Source organism: Pangasianodon hypophthalmus, chromosome 8 (assembly GCF_027358585.1).
Source record: "Pangasianodon hypophthalmus isolate fPanHyp1 chromosome 8, fPanHyp1.pri, whole genome shotgun sequence".
NCBI classification, from domain to species: domain Eukaryota; kingdom Metazoa; phylum Chordata; class Actinopteri; order Siluriformes; family Pangasiidae; genus Pangasianodon; species Pangasianodon hypophthalmus.
Window position 1 is genome coordinate 11,541,281 of NC_069717.1, and position 24,519 is coordinate 11,565,799.

General features: G+C 38.4%; 2 protein-coding genes across 2 annotated transcripts in view; both read left to right on the forward strand.

The window, feature by feature from the left end:
* Positions 1–14,260, forward strand: part of itpr3 (inositol 1,4,5-trisphosphate receptor, type 3) — a 37,262-nt gene extending 23,002 nt beyond the window's left edge. Inside the window, exons 32-58 of the mRNA XM_053236053.1 lie at positions 1,500–1,625; positions 1,785–1,910; positions 2,710–2,830; positions 3,039–3,220; positions 3,316–3,464; positions 3,677–3,785; positions 4,178–4,265; positions 4,913–5,088; positions 5,214–5,376; positions 5,822–6,006; positions 6,134–6,334; positions 6,492–6,602; positions 6,815–6,910; positions 7,003–7,110; positions 7,197–7,283; positions 7,388–7,498; positions 7,649–7,841; positions 8,553–8,672; positions 9,228–9,400; positions 10,032–10,196; positions 10,330–10,519; positions 11,573–11,644; positions 11,757–11,875; positions 12,004–12,169; positions 12,378–12,538; positions 12,708–12,869; positions 13,597–14,260. Coding sequence (XP_053092028.1) covers positions 1,500–1,625; positions 1,785–1,910; positions 2,710–2,830; positions 3,039–3,220; positions 3,316–3,464; positions 3,677–3,785; positions 4,178–4,265; positions 4,913–5,088; positions 5,214–5,376; positions 5,822–6,006; positions 6,134–6,334; positions 6,492–6,602; positions 6,815–6,910; positions 7,003–7,110; positions 7,197–7,283; positions 7,388–7,498; positions 7,649–7,841; positions 8,553–8,672; positions 9,228–9,400; positions 10,032–10,196; positions 10,330–10,519; positions 11,573–11,644; positions 11,757–11,875; positions 12,004–12,169; positions 12,378–12,538; positions 12,708–12,869; positions 13,597–13,704 — 3,768 coding nt within the window. The 3' untranslated portion in view covers positions 13,705–14,260. The remainder of the gene's footprint in view (positions 1–1,499; positions 1,626–1,784; positions 1,911–2,709; positions 2,831–3,038; positions 3,221–3,315; positions 3,465–3,676; positions 3,786–4,177; positions 4,266–4,912; positions 5,089–5,213; positions 5,377–5,821; positions 6,007–6,133; positions 6,335–6,491; positions 6,603–6,814; positions 6,911–7,002; positions 7,111–7,196; positions 7,284–7,387; positions 7,499–7,648; positions 7,842–8,552; positions 8,673–9,227; positions 9,401–10,031; positions 10,197–10,329; positions 10,520–11,572; positions 11,645–11,756; positions 11,876–12,003; positions 12,170–12,377; positions 12,539–12,707; positions 12,870–13,596) is intronic.
* A 1,654-nt stretch (positions 14,261–15,914) lies between these two features.
* Positions 15,915–24,366, forward strand: alas2 (aminolevulinate, delta-, synthase 2). Its single transcript, XM_026923200.3, has 11 exons — positions 15,915–16,072; positions 18,221–18,382; positions 19,303–19,485; positions 19,669–19,746; positions 19,856–20,078; positions 20,230–20,414; positions 20,881–21,060; positions 21,581–21,745; positions 21,852–22,120; positions 22,883–23,045; positions 23,297–24,366. Exons 1-11 carry the CDS (start codon positions 15,952–15,954, stop codon positions 23,461–23,463), a joined length of 1,896 nt encoding a protein of 631 aa, XP_026779001.1. The 5' UTR covers positions 15,915–15,951; the 3' UTR covers positions 23,464–24,366.
* The last annotated feature ends 153 nt before the right edge of the window (positions 24,367–24,519 follow it).

The window sequence follows — 24,519 nt, forward strand, 5'->3', positions numbered from 1 at the left end:
GGCCAACACGTTGCAATTTTTCCTTTCACCTGATGGTGGCAGCAGACTGTGTTAATACAGTAAACTAAAATGCAAGAGGCTTTTTTTTCTGACTACACCTGCAAATTAATTTACAGAATGAAACTGCTGATCTCCTGGGATTTTCACACACAACAGTCTCTAGAGTTTACACAGAATGGTGCGAAAAACAAAAAAACACTGAGTGAGCGACAGTTCTGTGGGTGAAAACGCCATTTTGATAAGAGAAGTCAGAGGAAAATGGCCAGATTGGTTCAAGCTGCCAGGAAAGATATAATAACTCATATAATCACTCTTTTTGTAGCCCATCTACCTCAAGGTTAGATGTTTTGTGCATGCTGAGATGCTTTTCTGCTCACCAGACTTCCTGAAAGAAACTGCTGCTGTGTTCTAACAACCAGACATGGAACAGGTCGACCAAGTAAAACAACAGTTCATGAAAGAATCATCATGAGATCTGTGAAGAAAAAATGAAAAACAACAGTTAGTGAAATCACCAGCAGTCTTCACAGGGAAGGGGTGAAGATATCACAATCCACCATTTGAAGAAGAGCAGAGGCCATACCACAAGATGCAAACCACTCATCAGCAGTAAGAATCGGAAGGCCAGATTGGAATTTGCAAAGAACTATAGAGATGAGCCACAGATGGAGCCAAGATTAATCTCTGCTAAAGTGATGGAAAGGCCAAAGTGTGGAGAACGAATGGATTTAATCATGAACCAAAACATAGAAGCTCATCAGTCAAGCATGGTAGAGGCAGTGTCATGGTTTGGGCTTGCATGGCTACTTCTGGAATGGACTTACTAATCTTTATTGATGATGTAACTCCTGATGGTAGTAGCCAAATTAATTCAGTCTACAGAAGTCTACAGAAACAATCTGTCTTCCAGTTTACAGAGAAACGCATCCAATCTAACTTCACCATGCAGCAAGACAATGACCCAGAAAGCACTGCCAACACAACAAAGGACTTCATCGGGGGAAAAAGTAGAAGGTTTTAAACTGGCCAATTCAATCACCAGACTTTAACCCAGTTGAGCATGCATTTCACCTCCCGAAGAGGAGACTGAAGGGAGAAACCCCCCAAAAGAAACAACAGCGGAAAGAAGCTGCAGCACAAGCCTGGAAAAGAAAAACTGCAACAGTTAATGTTAACACATCTAGATGTAAATAGCAGGAAATGAAAGCTGACATTCTGATCTATCATCTCATATTCATCTTTTGATCTCAAATCCAAATGTATGCAGTGCATAGGAAAAACAGTAGAATTGTACTTGCCGTTCCAATGCTTTTGGAGGGGACAGACAGACAGACAGATAGATAGATAGATAGATAGATAGATAGATAGATAGATGACAGCCCTTCTGGCATTTTGATGAGGTCTTATCTGGCCTCCTTTGAAAAAAGTTTGGATACCCCTATTGCTTGAGGATAGACCCTGCAAGTGCTCACTGTTTCTATTGCTGTCTTGTGTGTCAGGTGAAAATCGCCTATGTAAATTTTGTGAACCACTGCTATGTGGATACAGAAGTGGAAATGAAGGAGATCTATACCAGCAACCACATATGGAACCTGTTTGACAATTTTCTCATAGACATGGCTAGGGTAAGACACAGTCTACAGTCAATCCTCAAATAACCCACTTTAGCTGTTGTCATGAACAGTTTTGATCAATTTATTATTTCATTATATTCAATGGAGGCACATTTGAACTGCTATTGAAGGATTTAATTTAGACCTCAGATAACAACTGTTGTCTTTTAGATGTGTATTAACCGTGAAAAGCGCCAGCAAGACCCAGTGCTGGAGAAGTATGTCATTCTGGTTGTGCTGGATACTATAAATGCCTTCTTCAGCTCACCTTTCTCTGAAAACAGCACCTCTCTGCAGGTGAGCCACTACAACAGCCAGTGCTGTTTTAACCTTATGATTTAGACTTTTAACATAATTCACTGTTTAAATGCACATGTCTAAAGCAACAGCTAATAGCAATAGAAAGGAATACAATGAGTCATGCACAGAGGGTGGTATGATGCTATTACCCCAAAGTTGATTATTTTCCCGTAAGAGCACATCCTGAAATGTTTTCTTCCTCTTATACCACAGTAATTTGCCAATAGTAACAATTGTTTATTTATTAATGAGTGACATATACTTTTCATCAGTTTATAGTTTATACGTTAATGTTGTGGAATCTGCCAATCTGCCAGCAGCTATAAACAGTTGTCTCTTTTTTTAACTCTCTTGAAGTTGATAAATTCCAAAAATGCTGATTTTCCTGTTTCAAAGAAAGTGCAAAGCCCTCTGAATACAGTGTCTTCTTACAGAAAACTTGTTATTATTACTTGTTATATTAACCCTTAATTACACACAGTTTTTAATCTCTATATGTGGTGTGTCTGCCAAACAAGTCCCTGTGTACATTGTTAGAAACTGTAACATATTAGAATGAGCACATTAATCTAAACCTGTGTTTTGCCTTGTAGTTATAGAAAATTAATATAGCTTCAGAACAATCAGAATTGAGAATTCAACAGTGCTTTTGTATAATAATGATTAATAATTAGGTTTTCATTCTTGCCACTTCAGCAAGAAATATTGGCCCATATTCTTAAGGAATGAGGGACAAATTCTCGTTTATCGTCATTATTCTGAGTTAACTCCTTTGTATTTTCTGTGTATTTTCTAGTCTCATCATGATATGGTGACAAAGTTGCTGCAATCCACCATGCGTCTGATGGACTGTCCCTGGCTTCAGGCCCAGCAAAAGGCACTGGTGGACAGCTGCATTCGAACTCTGGCCGTGACTGGTATAGCAGAGCTATTTGTTCTGTCACTATTGACACAAAAAGCCTTAGCCGCAGTTAAATGCCCACTCTTGGGATAAATTATCTTAGGTTAAATCTTTTCATCTTTATCAGTCTGAACAGTGGATAAAACATGATGTTTTGTTTATGAAATAATACAAAATATGGGATTTGTAATTAAAAAAAAAAATTGTCATTACTCTCTCTATAGCTAAGACCCGATCGATTTGTCTGCCGGTGGATTTAGAAGCCCTTGTTAACATGATGTTGAACAACAGTTCAATGAATGCTCTGGCCCGTGCCAACCTCAACTACAAGAGTAGCACGCGATCCACACGACCCACCGGCCCCAACAACCCATGGGACTATAAAAACATCATTGAGAAGCTACAGGTTTGTGTATAGCTGTATGAAAGCAATCAAATACAATTCTGGTTAGAGTAGGATATTTTAAGAAAATGGTGGTGGCTGACTTTGTACTCTCGTAGGAAGTCATTAACACACTGGAGGATCGGTTAATGCCACTGGTTAATGCAGAGTTGTCTGTATTAGTGGACGTCCTGCACCAGCCTGAGCTGCTCTTTCTAGAGGGCACTGATGCTCGCAACCGCTGTGAATCTGGAGGCTTCATTTCCAAGTGAGACATCTCGTCATCAACTCCTTGATGAATGACATGAAAAATTGACAGACCTCTAAATTAATAAAAGTCATGTTTTAACATGTTTGTCCATGTTACAGCGCTGGTGGGTATAGTGCCTTTTAAAAACAATGCTGCAGTAAATTTTGCAGCAATATGTTCTTTGCTGTATTTCTGCATGAATGTATTTACTTACTGTTTCTGTCCTCCAGACTAATTCAGCACACCAAATCCCTGATGAACTCTGATGAGAGCCTCTGCATCAAGGTGCTCAAGACTCTACAGGAGATGCTAATCCGCAACATGGACTTTGATGAGAAGGTTGGATGTTTAGGCATGATATACATTCCCAAAAGCTTTTGAACATAGCTGTTTTTTTATTACATGTAATTACAGACTACTGACAATTAACTAACAAGCATTTCATTAAATACCTAAATGTTTGCATCTAAGGACTTTATCTCTTCTCAGTTTCTAATCGTATTCTAAATTAGTGTTTTATTAAAGGCAAGAAGTGCACTTGTTTGGTGAACCATTTACTCTAAGACTATGTTAGTGTAAGCTTATTTGTCCTGCCATTGATTGGTACACAGTGTTACTTTCAACTTTTAAGATAATAGTATATGTTTTGTGCTACAATCTTGTGTCTGTTGCACTTTCTTTTCCACTGTTTATTCACTAATGAGTGTGCATTAATGTGTTTGTTTTTGAAGGGGATTGCCTTGAGAAAGGTGTTGTTGCAAAATTATCTCTTTAAAAAAAAGAGCATGAAAGCTGATCTTGCTGAACTTGGAGCTGCAGGTTTGTTGCAGTTAAAATATTATAGCTATTAGTAATGCATACTATAGTAGGGAAAGAAGTAATATCTTGAACTGGATCCATGCTTGATTTATAGCTACTAAGGGATATACACTAAGACCCTGTTTTATTGACTCCTGTAATCTGAAGTGCTGCTATGATGGCTGTGTGCCACTAGCCAATCAGAAAAGTCCGAAAATAGACAGTAACTGTACTAGCTCTGGAATGTCCTTTAAGGGGATTTGAAGACACACCACAAAAAAAAAAAAAAACAATAAACAGTTATGTTAGATGACTGGACAATCTCTTGCTGGTGTTGGTGTACTAGTATCAGTGCAGTCTTTGCATTAATCTTTCGTTCTGTCATGTTTATATTTTGAAGTGATATGTGATAGAAAAATTAATCTGAAAAACATTTCAAATTTGGTGCAACCCATTGAAAAGAAAGTTAAGGGGTCTAGAAAACCTCACTATCAAGGAGAAAATGAGGATTAGGAGAGTGGAATGGGGCAAGCATGGTTACGTTGGTGTAGAGTATTTAAGTGACATGTGGAAGGTTTTGTGGGAGTCTGGATAGGCTTGAAACTCTTTATAATTTTGAATGTCTGGTTTGAGTGAGCAGTGTGTGAATGTGTGTGTGCTTACACTAGGTGGAGAGGCAGAGCGAGACTGGGCTGCTGTGGCTGCAATACAGTGTCGTCTGGATAGAGAAGGTGGCACAAAACTGTTTACAGACATCATTACAAGCACCAAAAATGAGAAAGTCTTCCTAGAGAGCATCCAGCTAGCCATCTGTCTGTTAGAGGGAGGCAACACTGAAATACAGGTGTTCATATACATATAGACACTGGCCATGTTATTCTAGTTTTTTTTTTTTTTTTTCTTTCCGTTTCAGTGACACTAATAATATCTAAACCCTTTTTAAGCTTAAAACTTTTTTTTTTACTCTAGAACTCCTTCTACAAACTGATGATGGGTGACAACAAGTCTGAGAAATTCTTTAAAGTCTTTAATGATCGTATGAAAACTGCACAGTTGGAAGTCAAAGCCACCACTTCTGTCAGTGTGGGTGAAATGACCCATAAAGCCAAAGATGAAAAAGATCTGGAACCAGGTGAAAAAGAGGTCTTAATTACAGATTCACCTACTATGCTGTTAAAGGGCGTATACTGTGAAGACTGAATTAGTGTGTTTTGTTTAGTACAGTAATAAAGAGGATCCTCCTTATTTTACATGGTGTTCAAAACCATGAACACCATTGCATTACATTACATTGCATGAGAGATGAATTTGCATTCAAATTGACCCATGGCTGTAATCAGTATACAGTATACTATATATATTTTGTCAGAGTTATAATGACCTGCAGTGTGTTACATAGAAACACAGAAACTACGCAAAAGATTCCTGAAAATTAGACGATACGCCTTTAAACAAATAGTCAAGATGAAAATAAAAGGCCATGGATGTCTATCTGTTTATTACCACTGGAGAAATGTGCTATAAAGTAGGAGATTGAAAATGTAAGGCTTTGATTAACACTCTGTCTCCTGTTATAGGGTCCCATGCAATCTATCCATCAGGGGAAGTGGCTCAATATGGCCAAAATCCCATTGCCCTGGCTCCTGCTAACCAGGCTGAGCAGCAGGAGGTGGACACTGAGATGGGCCCCTCAGTCATGATCATGAAGCCTATTCTACGCTTTCTTCAGCTGCTCTGTGAAAACCACAACCAAGACCTACAGGTCAGCCACTGCTTCATCTGTTTGTACAGTAGATCGTTACTTAACATTTTGCCCACAGGTTTTATAATTTTGTTAAACACTTTTGGCAGAATATAACTCCGTACTAATCCAACTAATATTGCCTCAGAATTTCCTTCGCTGTCAGAACAACAAGACAAATTATAACCTGGTCTGTGAGACACTTCAGTTCTTGGACATCATGTGTGGGAGCACTACAGGGGGCCTGGGTCTGCTGGGCCTCTACATCAATGAGAACAATGTGGAGCTGATCACACAGACTCTGGAGACGCTCACAGAGTATTGCCAGGGACCATGCCAGGAAAACCAGGTCAGATAATTAACCACAGAATGCCTGACTATATAAATACATGACTGACTACATAGCCACATGTTATGCCAGGTGCTATAGCAGGTTAATTTTTTGTATGAATGAACACAACTGTCCAGTCTGTGCTGATATTTTTCTCTGTTTTATCTATTTGTAGACTTGCATCGTAACTCATGAGTGCAATGGAATTGACATCATCACTGCCTTGATTTTGAATGACATTAGCCCTCTGTGTCGCTACCGGATGGAGTTGGTGCTGCAGCTTAAGGTATTAACTCGCTGCAATGCCACTGCAGCAAGAATAAGACAAAAATGATCAGTTTTGCTAATCATTTCCAACAATCTGGTTTCTCATGTTATACATTTTGGTATATGTAAGAACTTCTCTTAAGACAAAGATGATACAGGGTCTCTTCGTTTTTAATGCATAAGAGGGACCTTATGTGGTTAGTATCTTTATTATAATGTGCTTCTTGGCAGGACAACGCCTCCAAGCTTTTGCTTGCTCTAATGGAGAGCCGCCATGACAGTGAGAATGCAGAGAGGATTCTGATTAACCTTCGACCCCGTGAACTGGTCAGTCCACTACCTGGCTGCTCGCCAAAGAGTCAAAGATCTGCGACTTAAAATATACAGTAAACTCATCATATGTCTTCACTGGCCAACAGGTTGAAGTGATAAAGAAGGCTTATCTTCAGGAGACTGACTGTGACTGTGAGGATACAGAGGTGTCACCCAGGGAGGTTGGCCACAACATCTACATCCTGGCACTACAGGTAAACTATTGACCAATTATGTACCTTAACTCAGTTTCTTGAATGCTCTTCAGACTGTTAAACCTTGATATTGTCATTCTGTATAGTTGGCACGGCACAATAAGACTCTCCTTAACCTGTTGAAACCACCAAAAAAGTCAAAAGAAGAGCTTGAAGAGGGCATCTCTTCTATGGTAAAGGTTTCAAATGACTTCCAGCTTTTTAGCTTTTAATCATTATGTAAAAGACTTTTCTCACTCAAATGGTGTTCATGACAACATTCTTGCTTTTTCTGTAGCTCAGTCTGAACAACAGGGGATTCTCCCAAATGCTGAAATCCTCAGCTCCAGCAGAGGTTAAGCAGGAGGATCCACTGGAGCACTACGCCAAACACACTGCTCAGATTGAGGTTAGCGTTTTGAAACAATATCATTCCTCTTTCCCTTAACGCTACACACTTCTGCAAAGTTCTCTGAACTACATAAAGCATTTTCTACTTACTTACACTGTAACCCACTTACAGTTGGGTTAATTGAGTATGACTATTGCATTACATCAGATAGTTCGTGAGGACCGTAGCATGGAGCAAATTGTGTATCCTGTCCACCCCATCTGCGAGTACCTGACAGAAGAGTCCAAGTTCCGCGTCTTCAACACCACAGAGCTTGATGAGCAGGGCAGCAAGGTCACCAACTTTTTTGAGCAGTCCTCCTTCCTGCATAATGAGATGGAGTGGCAGAAGAAGCTACGCAGTATGTTCTGAGTTCTGTCTTGTTTCATTTGAGCAGGTCTGAAACACTTACAATAATGTCCTACACTAAAGTCTGGGAAAACCTATTAGATGCTGCTGAGGCTGAATTTTGGCAAAAAGCCAAAAAGAAGAATAATTGGGTGTTGACCAATATTGAGGTTTTTCTGCCTATAATATTCTTCAACAACTTAACCAAGAAACCATAAATATAATTTGGCAAAGTGACTTGGAAATGTTTTATTTTCTTTTTAATCTTGCCTGGAGTTCATGTTGGGTAAAGAATGAGTTGAACAAATTCTGTGGTAAAATCAGTCAGTCTGCTTAAAGATGTTTAAAACCTAGCTAGCTAAGTGTGATATCCTCACAGAGTGAACATTTTTGATCAAGTTTTTTTCCCAGGCTGCCACACATTCAGTTTAATCATACTGATTTTATTTGATTTCACATAATAGGTCTGAGATCAAATAACTGGCTCAAGGTGGTTTTGTGTAAGATTGCAGCTTGGTTAGCAGACATACAGATTAAAAATGCAGCGGCAATATAGCAAATTCACACAACAGAATAACATAGAGATTGATGCAGCTGCTTCATAGCAGTGCTTTGGTATAATTTTCACTAAATTATGCTGTTAGCAAAGATGTTCTATTGGAGTTCTTATTTTCAGTGTAGAATTGGTATAAAGTGAGTACTCACTAGTCTCTGTCTTTCCAAGGTATGCCAGTGCTGTACTGGTTCTCTAGGCGAATGACACTATGGGGCACCATCTCATTCAACCTGGCTGTCTTCATCAACCTCATCATCGCCTTCTTCTTCCCATTTGACTCTGGCCAAAGTACATCATCACAATCTCTACTGCATATTATATGTTTATATACATTGCCAGTTTATTAGGTGCACCTACCTAGTATCTACTTGCTGGGTAATTTATCAGGTACACATCTACCAGACATGTGCACTTTGTAAATTTACATTTACTCATTTTGCAGTTGCTTTTACAGTTAACTTACAGTTGAGCTGAGTGGATGAACCTTAACAGCCACTTAGACACTTAGAGACTGTGACCTATCTGTAGCTCACTGTGTCAAGTGAAAAGGGGCCACAATTGAACCAGCGCTGACCACATATTATTTGGATCATTCTCAGCATGGCAATGACACTGCCATGGTAGTGTGTGTGGTTGCTGGGATTTATAGACACCTTAATATCACTGCTAATAATCCACTAATCAAATAATCTGCAATAATCAGTAATTGTATACCTACAGAGTGCAGCTGCATGTAGGATTACCTGAAAAAATGTCAATACAATGTAGGTGCAAGGTAGGTGTACCTACTTAAATTGCAATATCAGGATCAGTTTCCTAATGCTTGGCTCTGACTCCTTTCAGGTTCCATTGATTCTTCACTGTTGTACATGCTGTTCTGGGCCTTTTCTGGCCTATCCGTTTTGGGTCTGTTGACTCAGCGCTATGGTCTGCAGCTTGCCACAGTGGCTGTCATCCTGCGCTTCATCTACCACTTTGGCATTGGCCCTACTCTCTTCTTGCTCGGAACTATCAATGTAAGTCAGAAACATCAGCAAGGTGTTCAACCAAATGGATTTTGAGAAAATCGGAAGGGCTTTCACAGACAGCAAGATATCAAAGAACGGTTAAATAATTAGCTTGAAGAATGTTGTCTTCACTACATTCCAATAGCTTGGGTAATCTCTTCTGAATGTAATGTAGTAAAAAAATAATTAAATATCCATTATAGTTACTATAGCAATATAATACATTTTCATTAATTTATCAATATAAATCAGTATAATCAAAGATGTGCTGTTTTTTTAAACACTAATGTATCACAAGATCATAATCTCTGTGAAATTGAGTCAAGCATGTAGTTTTATGATGAACAAATGTTTTAAGTATCATTCTATTTTAGTGCCTTGGCCTGAACAGACTATGAGGATTAAATGACAGCTAAGAAGAATAAATATAACCATGCTTTTAATGGGTTGTTTTCATATGTTGATGCACTATATAGCCAAAAGTATCTGGCCACATAACCATCACACCCTGTATGTGCTTGTTGAACCTCCCATTCCGAAACCAAGGGCATTAATATGGCATATGGGTCTATATTGTGATTGATTTCTGTTAACCTTGCACTTTGTTCTCTCTGTCTCCACTCCTGTTGCTCTTACACAGCTCATCAATAAGATTGTGTACGTTGTGAGCTTTGTGGGTAACAATGGTACATTTATCATGGGATACAAAGCCATGGTGATGGATGTAGAGTTCCTGTACCATCTGGGCTATGTGTTCACCTGCACACTAGGGCTTTTTGTCCATGAGCTCTTCTACAGCCTAATGGTAAATATCTCATTTAATTTCTGACAACGGTTGATGTGTCAAATGTTCTGGCTTCCGTGCTGACCTTGCATACTTACAGTAAAATGGTTTGAAAGACTACATTATGCACTTTACACACTTTAAACCTTTCCAGTTATTTGACCTGATCTACCGTGAGGAAACCCTTTTCAATGTCATCAAGAGTGTGACGCGTAATGGACGCTCCATTCTCCTGACTGCAGTGTTGGCCATCATCCTGGTCTACCTCTTCTCCATCGTCGGCTTTCTTTGCCTCAGGGATGACTTCATCATGGAGGTGGATCATTTACCTTCCACTGGTGCGGGTATGTTTGGTTTTGAAATAAGCTTATAGAGCTAGTAAAAGTTGCACAAAAAAATCTCTCAGGGGGATATGTAATTGATCCTTATTTGTCAGTGGATCTTTAAAAAAAAACCCTGAAAAACGCTGCTTGCGTAAGTATTCAACTCCTTCAAACTAATACTTGGTAGAACCACCTTTTGCCGATATAACAGGTTTAAGTTTATGTTCGGACCAGCTTTGCACCCTGTTTAGGAGTAATTTTTGCCCATTCTTCCTGGCAGATTTGCCCCAGTTTGTTCAGGTTGGTTGGATGTTGTTTGTTGACTGCAATTTTCAAACAGTGCCACTGATTCTAGGATTCAGGTTTTGACTTGTCTTGGCCACTTTGTTTTTAACCACTCCTGTGTCGCTTTGGCCTTGTGTTTGGGACCATTGTCCTGCTGAAAGCTGAAGTTTTTTCCAAGCAGACTTAAGTAGGTTCTCTTGTAATATCACCCTGTATTTTGCTCCAGCCATAATTCAGCTTCAATTTTGACAAGAAGTCCAGGTTCTGAGGATGATTGCTCATGATTTTATTTGAAATACCTGCTGACCAATAATTGATTTTGATGTTGAAATTTCATTGTAAAAGAACATGAGTTTGCAATAAAAATGTCATTTGTTATTCAGACAAATCTGATAAATTCCAGGGGCATTGAATACTTTTGCAACTTTTACAGTGTATCTGTGGCTGAGAATCTCAGAGAGCATAACTGGCTCTTTGTGTGGAAAGTAGAGTGGCCCTGGACTACCACTTCATTTAAAAAAAAAATATGGCATTGTATAAGCAGCAAAAAAGATGTGGCATCTGGCTTTATGTGTATTGCAGGAAGCATGTGTTGTCTTTCACCCTCTCAGAATGGTAGTTATTGTGCAACAGAGGAGACATAGAATAGGCTTTGAACAAATTTTAGGGGGAAAGCATTAGCCCAAATTGGGATAGTAGTCAAGGAATTTATAAACAATTAATGAAGAGTGGTTTTAAAATCCTGTGACCGTCTCTGACTAGATTACTGATGAATTGTGCTTAATTTAGATTCTGAGGGGAGCTGCAGTGCAGACGGATTGGACTGCAATGAAGAGACTGGACTTATCACAACATCAGAGGGTTAGTCTTTTACTTACTGCACTCAGTCAAACATTTGTAGTAATGTAAGCTTGAAGATTCTGACCCAAAGGTTCCAGTGAACTCAACTCTCTGACTTAAAATTATCTTGCAGAACAAGATAACATAGAGCGAGCGTGCGACACATTATTGATGTGTATAGTCACTGTGCTGAATCACGGCCTACGAAATGGGGGAGGTGTAGGAGATGTCTTGCGCAAACCCTCAAAAAATGTGAGAAGACAAATGCATGGCCTTGCATACATAAATGTATCACAAGAAGGAATATATTACACAGAAGAATTAATTTGGCATTAGCGTGTGCAAAAAGCAGCTAAAGTTTTCTTACCTTTACTGTACAGGAGCCGCTGTTTCCTGCACGTGTGATATACGATCTTCTCTTCTACTTTATTGTCATCATCATTGTACTGAACTTGATCTTTGGTGTGATTATCGACACCTTCGCTGACCTGCGTAGTGAGAAGCAGAAGAAAGAGGAGATCCTGAAGACCACCTGCTTCATCTGCGGTAAGAGCTTAATAACGAGAGACCAGTATTTCCTACATGTACTGTCTGTTATGACTGGGAAGTACAGAACCATGTATCCTGTGAAAAGTCTGTAATGTAAGACTATTGATAAAACTTCTTCACTGGAAGTCCTCTGAAAAACAGCTGCATCCAATTGCTTTGGCTTTAGGACTTTTTGACTGTTGTTGTTTCATTTTTCTGCCAAAAGGTCTTGAGAGGGACAAGTTTGACAATAAGACAGTGTCTTTTGAGGAGCACATTAAATTAGAGCACAACATCTGGAACTACCTTTACTTCATTGTACTGGTGCGAGAGAAGAACAAAACTGACTACACTGGCCCAGAGAGCTATGTGGCCCATATGATAAAGGTGAATTATTCACTGTTGCTTGAATACTAGATGATCAAATTTAGCTATGATACCATGATATTTAGTAAAATTCAATAAGCTAAAAAGGTTTATTAAACATGTGAAAGAAACGACATTAGTTATTTTTGAATACAAGACTAAGTAATAAGTGTCTTGTCTTTATCTGTAGAACAAGAACCTGGATTGGTTCCCACGCATGCAGGCCATGTCTCTGGTCGTGTCCGAAGGGGAAGGAGAGCAGAACGAGATGAGGATCCTACAGGACAGACTCTCGGCCACCATGAAAGTGGTTACACACCTCACTGGCCAGTTAACGGAGCTGAAAGAACAGGTGAGTTCTCTCTCTCACGAGTGGCGCAACACTACAAATATTCACCATGCATATAGAAGAGGGCATTAAAAGCTCTCCTCTAAGTGTGTTTAGCTGCTCTGTAAAGTTGCACATGCAGCAGTTTGAAAAGACATGGTGGCTAGCTTCATGGGTCATGGAGGAAACATGTGATAGCCTTCACTCTCGCAGACTGGCAGCTGTCATGAGATGAGTGGGAATCAGAGACATAAATATTGGGAGGAAACAAATGCTTTTTCATAGGGCTTGCTTACTAATGTTGTAGTGCATACAGTCGTAATGTATAGAGCATGAAGCACTTTGCACAGCTAATGAAGGACTTTTTACAGGATGTACTTTTAACATGTACATCGAGAGAAGAACCTTTTTTTTTAATAGAAGTGAAATTAGGTTATTTCTCAGCATGCTTTTATTTAATGAAGAGTAATGACTTTCCATTCCATTCTTAGCAACACTCTTTTATATTTAACAGTGTATTTTCTGCTTTTGTATTTTTTCCCTATTATAATGGCTGTTGTCTATATTGATATCAGTGATTACAGAAGAGTTCACTTTTGAGCCCTTATTTATTTGCCCTTATTTACCCTTGTAGCTTAATTGGTGCTATTGCAATTGCAATCATTGCTGCAAAATAACTAAGTGAGTGGATCATGCTCTGTCAAATACTTCAATCAGTGTTTGCTGTTAGCGCTGGTGTGTTTTTGTGCAGATGACAGAGCAGAGGAAAAGGAGGCAGAGGATGGGCTTTGTGGATGTCCAAGCTGGCTCGAATACCGCAATGCCCCCTAGTGCTGCTGGAGGAAACTACAAGGCTTAATGTTGTGCACTGTTACCTCTACCAGCTCATCAGAGTTCAGATCTGAGTTGGGGATTTTACTGACTTTATAATGTTTTTGAATGTATGCATTAATGCAGTCAGGTTTCATTAAATACTAGCCCTGAATGCTACAGAATGTTACAGTTACGACTGGATTTTATGGATTTATGGTAAAAGAATTTAGCATCTTCATATGTTTTTTTATATATATTTTAAAGGGAAAATGTATCATTTGTAATATATTTTGGTGTAATTTTATTAATTAACTTATACAGATGTGCCAACTCTACTAGATGTGAAAAGTGCCTAACGCTGCAACAGTCATGTGAAATTATCCTTCTGTGATGCATGTATTTAACCACATGAATAGAAGTCATGAGAGAGGGTAGTGATACAGATTACATTCTCTTTTCCTTTTTATTGCTACAGAAATATAAAAGCTCCCATTATGAGCTTTTCAAAAAAAAAAATTTACATGAAGTCGAAGTTTTAAATGGCGTGTGGTAGAGGCAGTGTATAAATAAGAAGAATTCAATAAAACCAAGTGCCAACTGTGTGTCATGTCTGAATCTTATTCAACTGTACTTCAGAAATGTAAAAATGTATATAGGCTACATTACATTTCAGTGTAAACCTAACATAGCCTAAATAGGGTAGATTACTATCAGCATGAATTGTGATTGTTGTTGATTTTCTATGAAAACTATAAGCAGGGACTGATTAGTAAATCCTGGGCCCCTGTGCAGGAACCTATGTAGGGCCCCTCTAACCACTCCCACCCTGCAACCCAAGACATGCAGAATAAAATGCATACATAACTACATGTACATTATGAGTACTTGACTAAGCTCAGTGCTATGCAGAAGGTTGGGTTATCTTGGGGAACTAGCTTCTTTCTTGCTTTTCACTTCACAAACTTTAACAGACTGAATGTCCTTTGGCTGCTCTTTCCTTTCTAAGTTTTCTTTTCAACTTTTTCTTTTTATCCATGTTTTTTTTTCATCTGCTAATCTAACACCAGGAAAAAAAACACTTAGCACTTAAATGACTGCTTATGTGCCCAGTAGACCCAGTCAGTAATTCGTCCCTGACTACAAAGCTCATTCAGCATATGAGTTGACATAGAGAGTGAAGTAAAGGGAAGGGTTAGAGATAAAGTTTGATCTAAAGGTAAGCGTGGTTAAGTCAGGCAAAGATAAGGGTTGAGGTAGAGTTTGAGGTAAAGATAAGGGGTAGAGGTATAGGTATGAGGTAGAGGGGGAGTGTGAAGTAAAAGTAAGGGGCAGATGGAAAGTATGAGGTAAAAGTAAAGGGTAAAGGGAAAGTATGAGGTAAAGGTAAGGGGTAAATGTAAGGGGTAGAGGTAAAGTATGAGGTAAAGGTAAGGGGTAGAGGTAAAGTATGAGGTGTAGGTAAGGGGTAAAGGGAAAGTATGAGGTAAAGTGTGAGAGTAAGGTAAGAGGAAGAGGCACTGGTGTGGCATAGCTAAAATTAATATCAGGGATGAGGAAATATGCTAAATAAAATCACTGTCTGTGTGGAGTTTCACATGGTCTCCCTGTGTTCACGAGGGTTTCCTCTAGGTTCTTTGGTTTCCTCCCACTGTCCAAAAACGTGCGGGTAGGTGGATTGGCTAAACTAAATTTCCCATAGATGTGAATATTTGTGTGATCATGGTACCCTGTGATGTCCCAACAGGGTGAATTCGCCTTGTGCCCAGTGTTCTTCCTGTAGGCTCTGGACCCACTGCGACCCTGACCAGGAAACTGAAGATAAATGAATGAACTGTCAACCAGTCTTGCCATGTTAATAACATTAATAGCCTATATATACCTTTATGACAGTTCCACTGAAAGTTGTTAAAGTAATATGCTGGTAATAAGTGTGAATGACACTTTATAAAACCAGATGCACCCTCCTCTTTCTCCTCCTGCACTAAATCAGCTGCCACCTTTATATCTCTGTGTTCAGAGTCAGGTAGCCAGGAGCTTTCAAACAGGAATGGGAAAATCCAAAACGTGATTAAACTAAATTAATTAAGGGGGAAATTAAGGGAGCAATCGTAATTATGACTTTTGACATGCCATATGACACGTATATAACCAGCTGAGCTGTATGCATGCTATGTTAACCATCTGAATAAACATTTGTGATTGTGATAAAACTGTCTTTAAGTATCTCTTTTGTATAGAGCCACACACACACACACCTCCCCACCCCTCTGGGCAGTAAAGCAGGTTGGTGGGTATGTTGCTGAGAGGGTGGACCCAGAAACTGCGCTTATTGCGCTCACTCTCCTGCACACTCGGTCCAGTGAACTGTCGCATTTGTTCACGTTCAGACGTTCGTCCTCAGTGCAGGTCAACAGGTAGGAGATTATACACTGTGTTGATATAGTGCTCTACACTAGGCACAGTTTCTATAAGAAAGATTCTTGTTATAGGCTGTATATGGGGAGTGTAGAGTAAACTCTCCTTAAAAAAAAAATAGAAATAAATGTAGGACTTGTACAAAACATCCCGTTTACATGTAAAAATTTTACTACCTCTACATATAGAGCCTACATTCAGTAATAGGCTAAATATATAATCCACATAACCTATTGCATACTTATAGAATTGAATGTCATAACTGTATGTCTATAAATATATGCCATACAACAAATGTACAAATATATTGTTTTGGCCTTTTATTCTTTTATATGTTAGATTTTGAAAATGAAAAGTGCTATGTAAAAAAGCAGTAATAGGTATAATTATTATTATTATTATTATTATTATTATTGTTGTTGTTGTTGTTGTTGTTGTTGTTGTCGTCGTCTTTTAACGTCTTTTAGCCAAGCAAATAAACAAATAAACAAATTTAATTCAAAATGAAAAGGTCTTATATTAAAAAAAGGTAGATCTTGAAAGATACATGCTTAGAAATGAAGTTGCCAGGTATTCTCCGTCAGTGATACAATAGTAGGTGTTACAGAGAAAAGAAATGACCTATTATCTATTTTACCCTCTATATGTTAGATTTTGAAAATGAAAAGTGCTATGTAAAAAATGAATAATAGATATTATTATTATTATTATTATTATTATTATTATTATTATTATTATTATTATTGTTGTTGTTGTTGCTGTTGTTGCTGCTGCTGCTCTGCTGATATTAGTATTAGTACAAGTATTAGTACAGGTAAATAAGCTACTCAGTGCCCTTGTTATGTTTAGGCTCCTTATCTGATGTGGCAGCTTGATAGGTGATGAATTAAAACCACAACAGTGAAGCACAGTACCACAGGATTTATTTATTTATTTATTTATTTTTAGCACCAAGCCTTTAAAGAGCTGTTACTAGGATAAGTACAGGATATTTAAGCACTGAAATAAAGCTATTAAATTGGGAGGGTATCACAATTCACAGACAAAACAGCATATATAATAGCTATATTTTATTTATGTTGTATTGTTTTACTGAATAATGTTTAAGTATCTACACACACATTAAGTATTTCATCGCCTACTAATGTTTTTTCCCCATCTGATCTCTGTTTGAAATAAGTTACCTTCATTTCCACTCATTTTTGATTTAGAGACCTCTATGCCCATAAATTGTAACTAAGGTATCTAGCTGAAATTAAGAGGGGAAAGTCTATCAATATAAATTAGCCTGCGTCAGGTGCACAAATAAATTGTTTACTGCGAACTCATAATATTATTGAGATAATGAATCCTTCTTTATTCGGGGTTGATAATAAAGAACGCGGCGTGCTGGTTATCGGTGCTGTGACGTCTATCTGCCACTGTTCAGCAGTGGGAGTGAAGCAGCGCGCGCGCGTGTGCGGGGCTGATAAATGGGCGCTTACACGCCACACCCGCAGCCACGCGCGCGCTCACAGAAGGCCTCAGTGTTACAGCATGGAGCAGCATTACATGGAAAGTGTGCCACTTTTTTTTAAGGCCATTAAAGGGTGGTGGACATGCATGATTAACACAAATATTCACTTTCACTGGTGTGTGTTGCATATAGTACTGTTTGTTTGTTGGTTTGTTTTTGTTATAAACTAAAAAGAATATTTTGGAATTAAAGTACTAGGTCAACATTTGAATCTAAAAATACTAATTTACTGAGCCATAAATTTTATCCCTGAACAAGATAAAACTTTGAATTTTTTCACATTTTTATTTAGTAGTACTCTATTTTAATGTAAAACATAAAAATGTTCAGTGGATTATAAATAATATATTTATAACATTAAAGTCTTTAAAGCCAAACAAACAAACAAATAAAAAAAATTTTTAATTCAAAATGAAAAGCTCTTCTATATAAAAAAGTAGATCTTGAAAGATAGATACATGCTTAGAAATGAAGTTGCCAAATATTGTCCTTCAGTGATACAATAGTAGAAGCATTTGATTGGTGCTACAGGGAAAAGGAATTACCCTCTATTCTTTCCTGTCAGGTGTTTTGTTGTGCCTCCCTCACTGTGGCTAAATATAAAAGACTCTTCTCATTCTTCTTCCGTCAGCTGCTGAAGTCATGTCTGCCTTTCTGCATCGCTGTCCATTTCTGAAGTCTGCTCCGGGTCCGGCGCTGAGACATGTGGGGGGATTTCTGGGTATGGCTGAACGATGCCCCATCATCGTGCGCCAGGTCACCGTCCAGTCCACGCAGAGTCATGATGAAAAAGGTAGTCTTTCCAAGAGCATGACACTGCCACATGCACTACTACTACTGCACTCAGATTTTATTTATTTATTTATTTATTTATTTATTCAATGGTTCTTAGTTTCCTAAACGATCTTGACTCCATCTTAGCGCATGCACCATGAAAAGGTGATTATAGGGCCTACGAGAGGATTAATTAAGACAAATTAATTAAGGCGCTATTTACTCGGGCGCGCGCGACAACAAGCAACGCGACAAAGCGCAGCAGTGGTCGCGCGCACGGTGCTAGCTAATCCCCGGACCCTGGTGTATGCTAACGCTGCTTGGTTGGACCAACAGTATTCTGTCAGGCTGCTTACTTTATTTATTTATTTTTTTAAAAAAACTTTTTGATTATTTTGTAATAACATGTGCTATACCGTAGAACATACTCCTTTTTCGTAGACTAAAACTGTTCAGCTGACTGAAATGCTTTCCGTTTAGCTATATAGGCTAAATCTAATCTAAAACTAACAACAAATAAAACAACAACTAAATATGACGTATAACTATTATTTATTTTTTTCTAAAACTAAATTCAAATTAGCTGGAAAACACTAAAACGCTTTACTTTACTGTTTATGATAGTGCTTATAGTGGTTCTTGATTTAACCCTATTAGAGTATTTAAGACTCCTACTACTACTACTACTACTACTAATAATAATAACAACAGTAATAATAATAATAATAAATTTTATTATTCTTATGAAAAAGGCTTAAAACGGTTTATGTTTAGAGGATTACTTTGGCTTTTCTATTCTACTTTGAAACTACAGACATCTAATGTCACTGCTTTTGGAAAATCATTTTAGGTGTACTTTACATATTTTACATACATTAAATTCTGTTTATTTTGTACAAATCTATAGCTGACTCATGTCTGAAGTATTTTTCTGTATAGGCTTGCTGCCGCAGAAGGAAGTCAAGCGCTCCTTGGCTACATCTGCTGCTCAGGTTGCTGTGTCCATGACCGAGGCCTGTCCCTTTGTCTCCTCTAAGATTGGACTAGTTAAAGCCAGCCCTCAAGTTCAGGAGGATGTCCACTCAGCGCTGCCTCCTATTGCAGAGGAGGAAGTCACTTCAGGTAAAACTGCTGCTTTTACACTGCAGTGATTTCAGTCTGCACTTAACTGCATATGATATGTTAAAACACAAAGAAGATGTAATGTCAAAATAGCATACTTGATTTACAATATATTCAATAGCTATATGATAATGTATTTATGCATACATGTTTGTCATTTTTGTTTTTCTCCCATCTCTGTAGGAACGATCAGTTCTGTGTTTAGTGGCTTACAGGGCCTTCAGTCATCTTTTCCATCCCACCTTCTCAAGGACAACATTGGTTTGTGCATATCCTAGTTTGTTCAAACAAAAATATAATGCCATATGTATGTCGAATTGTGCTGTTGCTAGTTTGTGAAGATATTCTTTTCCTTTTTCTTCACACTCAGTTGGATCCAGTTTTGACTATGATGACTTCTTCACCCAGAAGATCATTGAGAAGAGGAATGACCACACCTACCGTGTCTTTAAGACGGTGAATCGGTTTGCGGATGTTTTTCCCTTTGCTGAGGATTATTCCTTTCCAGGACGCCTTGGCTCACAGGTGTCTGTTTGGTGCAGCAACGACTACTTGGGCATGAGTCGCCATCCACGCGTCATTAAAGCAATATGGTCAGCTCCTAACAGAAGTTCTTGATAAGAATCTATAAGCATAGTAATTCATAGTAATGGACTCCAAGAGCATGTGTATTTTAATGTAGCTGCTCAGTTTAGCACAGGTATATAGCTAATTAACAATGTACATATATGACCTGTATCTCAGGGATGTTTTGGAAAAACATGGTGCAGGAGCAGGTGGCACCAGGAATATCTCTGGGACAAGTTACTACCATGTGGCTCTTGAGAAAGAACTGGCTCTTCTTCACCAAAAAGATGCAGCCCTTGTCTTCTCCTCATGCTTCGTGGCCAATGATTCCACCCTCTTCACTCTAGCAAAAATGCTTCCAGGTAATCATCGAGACACCAGATTCTCCCACAGACTTTTTTGTTGAATTAAAGGAGCAGTTTGCATTTTTTTCCTCTGCTGAAACTGCAATTAAAACACCGACCAGCCATCACTTCCCTTACCCCCAACCAACCTCACCTCTTCTGTTGAATCTATGTATTCATCATGATTTGCCTAGAAAATTAGGCAAAGCTGAGCAACTCTGTTCTGGTTCATGGAGGAGATCAGTTTTGGGTCATAAAAGTACAAAAAGTACCCAAATTCTTTACATAGTAATATTATAAATCTATTTTTTCCAATGTATCTTTAACATGATATGATTATTACAGTCATAAAAACTTAGAAACAAATTGTACCTTAAAGAGATTTCTTTTTCCCCAGTGCTGACTATATATTAAAGGTATCTGTTGGATTTTATTTAGTCATCTCACAAATAACATAATTGTTATCTAATATATATCTGTTTAGGCTGTGAGATCTATTCAGACATGGGGAACCATGCATCCATGATTCAGGGCATCAGGAACAGTGGAGCCAAACGTTTCATCTTCCGACACAATGATGCAAGACATCTAGAAGAGCTGCTCAGTCGCTCTGATCCGAGGACACCTAAGATTGTGGCATTTGAGACAGTGCACTCCATGGATGGTGAGTGAATAGTTTATACTATAAAAAATTACAAGCTGTTGTAGTGAGAAATATATCAAGACCAGGACTGGCTGAAAACAAGGCAAGACCAAGGCTTAATGGGGTGAAGACAAGTCAAGATCGAGTGAGACCGAAAATTAAAAGTGAGACCGAGTCAAAATCAAGACAGAAAATGATCAAATCCTTTTTGAGGTCAGACCTTTACTTTAATTTCATATATGCCAGACCAAATTTCCAAATTGTCTTGAGAATGACATAGAATAGTGTAGAATCATTCTGGACAATAGCTTTTGGTAAATAATTCACTTACCACTAGAAGACAACACAAACTCTTCTTACATACTCTCAGTCAAGACCAAGACTATATTTTCCAAGATCCATGCTCAAGACAGAGACAAGTCTTAAGCATAAGTACAAATGCCAATATGTCAATACAGAAAACGTCTCAAGGCCAGACTTGCATTTAAATGAGCACCTACTTCATCCGTTCAGTTGAACACACTTGTTTTTTTAATCTTAGGAGCTATCTGCCCCCTAGAGGAGCTGTGTGACGTTGCACACAAATATGGCGCTCTCACCTTTGTGGATGAGGTTCATGCAGTAGGCCTGTATGGACCACATGGAGCAGGGGTCGGTGAGAGAGACGGCGTCATGCACAAGATCGATATTGTCACTGGTACACTGGGTAAGAAAGGCTTAATATTTACATTCCTGTATTTTTTTTTACTTTGAAAAGTAAATTTTATACAAAGTACATTTTATTTTCCTTTTGACGTCTTGCATGTGTGCAGGTAAGGCATTTGGCTGTGTAGGGGGCTACATAGCCAGCACTGCTGCGCTGGTGGACACAGTGCGATCCTATGCAGCAGGCTTCATCTTCACCACCTCACTGCCTCCCATGGTGCTGGCTGGAGCTCTGGAGTCTGTACGGGTTCTGAGGAGCTCAGAGGGTCAGGCTCTGCGCCGAGCTCACCAGAGGAATGTTAAACACATGAGGCAGCTTTTGTTGGATGCAGGTCTGCCTGTCATCAATTGCCCAAGCCACATTATCCCCATACGGGTTAGTGCCACTGTATCTGAACTACAAAGACTATAATCATTACACACCACATTTAATTTAGGACAGAACTGTTTTTAGTATGGAGATTCTCAGATCCACAGTCCTGCCCACATTTTCCTTTTTTAGAACACACCTACTGTAACTTATATGAGGCTTGATAAATAGCATATGAGATGAATCAGGTTTCTTGGGAGCAAGGAAAACCTAAGATTATGCATGGAAGAAAGGCATTCATTCATCTTCAGTAACTGCATATCTTGGTCAGGGCTAGGTTGGATCTAGTGCCTCTCCCAGGAACACTGAGCATGAGGCAGGAAAACACCCTGGGCACATAGGGCAAATTAGTGCAGCCAGTCCACCAACCCTTTTTGGGAGTGGAACTAGGGAGACCGTGGACATAGGGAGAACATGTGAAACTCCACACAGACGAGCTGAGGATTGAACCAGGGAGGCAGCAACACTATATTGCACATAGGTGAATGTGTTAATGCATGGTGCCCTGCAATGTTATGCAATACTACTTCTATCTGCTGTTTACTGGAAGAGGATGAGCTCCCTTTTGGGTCTGGTTCCTCTCAAGGTTTCTTCTTCTTAAGGATCTAAATGTATATCCGCATTTCCGTAAAGCTGCTTTGTGATAATATCTATTGTTAAAATTGCTGTAAAAAGAACATTGTAATTGAATTGAATTAACATAACCTATTATGTAGATATGGCCATGAAATTATGCTTAAAATAAATCTGTTTTAACTAATGTTACAGGTTGGAAATGCAGAGAAAAACTCCAAGGTGTGTGACATTCTGCTGGAGAGACACAACATCTATGTACAGGCGATAAACTACCCGACTGTGCCACGTGGAGAAGAGCTGCTGCGTTTGGCACCATCCCCTTTCCACAACCCCGTCATGATGGATTACTTTGTGGGTGAGTGGGCCAGTTAGTCATGAAACACATTAGTTACTAGATCAGTTAGTTGGCTTCTCATAATTACAGATAAGGGTCTAAAGGGACAGTAAATATATCTTTTTTTACTGTATATGTATATACATACGTATATATATATATATATATATATATATATATATATATATATATATATATATATATACACACATATGTATGTATGTATGTATGTAAGTAAGTATTTGTATATTATATATATATTTTTTTGACAGAGAAATTGGTGGATGTATGGCAGGAAGTTGGACTGCCACTCAATGCCCCTGCAACAGCCTCCTGCACTTTCTGTGACCGTCCCCTCTACTTTGACCTGATGAGCGAGTGGGAGAAAAGTTACTTTGGCAATATGGAGCCAAGATATATTACAGTTGCAGCACAATAAGAAAAATGAAAGGGAAGAGAGATGGAAAGCAACATTCAGTATAATCAGCTGAAAAGATCATTATTAAAGAAAAAATCATAACTGCTGAGATATCTTCTTTTACACTGTCATACATATTGCTGCCTGCTGCAGTTACGTCATTAGTACTGGCTTTGGTGCTGTTGGATTATATACCTTTTCATGGAATATTAGGTCTGTGTCCCCTCTGCATTATTAAAAACCTGCACATGGGCACTTTTAATGGAAACTATTTAAAAATATTTAAATACTTTAATTTTTTATTATTTATATTATATTTTATTCACAATCCATATCTATGTCTCTTATGCATTAGACTTGAGTTCGAATGCATTAGACTTGAGTTTGACTTGAGTTTGAAAAGCTTTATCCCAAAGTCTTGACTACAGCCTAAATAGGCAACAACAAACATGGTCTTACACTTGCTAATTTCACAACACCACGTTCTAAAAAAGATATGAAAGTTAAGGTTATTGTTAGGGGCAGGGTTGGGATTCGTACCTTTTCTTACAACTCCAAATCAAATTGGTGTATTTAATTGGAATTTACACTGCACATTAACTTACACTAGTTTGCTAGGTAACCGGCTAATCATTATTTTCTCTAATTTTCCAAATTACATGTACATTTTTAGGCTTCAGAGTCCTTTTAAACAGCAGAACCTTTGTGATAGCAGCTGAGAAATACAGCCCACCTCAGCTGAAGCTTAAACACTGTGATGCACCTGTTATCTTATTAAATTTCCTATTTGGGTTTTGCATTTAGGCAGGAGTGTGCATAATGATCCCAGGAATATACAGAATCAATCTACTTTGCTTCTTCAGATCATTTTATTTTCATGAGGTCAATGTTTTATGAGAAATAAAATCAAACAACACTCTTGAATCGTGTTTTTTCTTGTTCACAAAAGTGTGTTCTTCTAATCTAACTGCTACATTTTTGAAACCATCAAGACTCACATGTTGGACAACTTATTTATTTTTGTTCTTCACTTAAGTAGTATTCTAAGGGTGCTTTTTTTTTAAGCCCAAGTTCTTT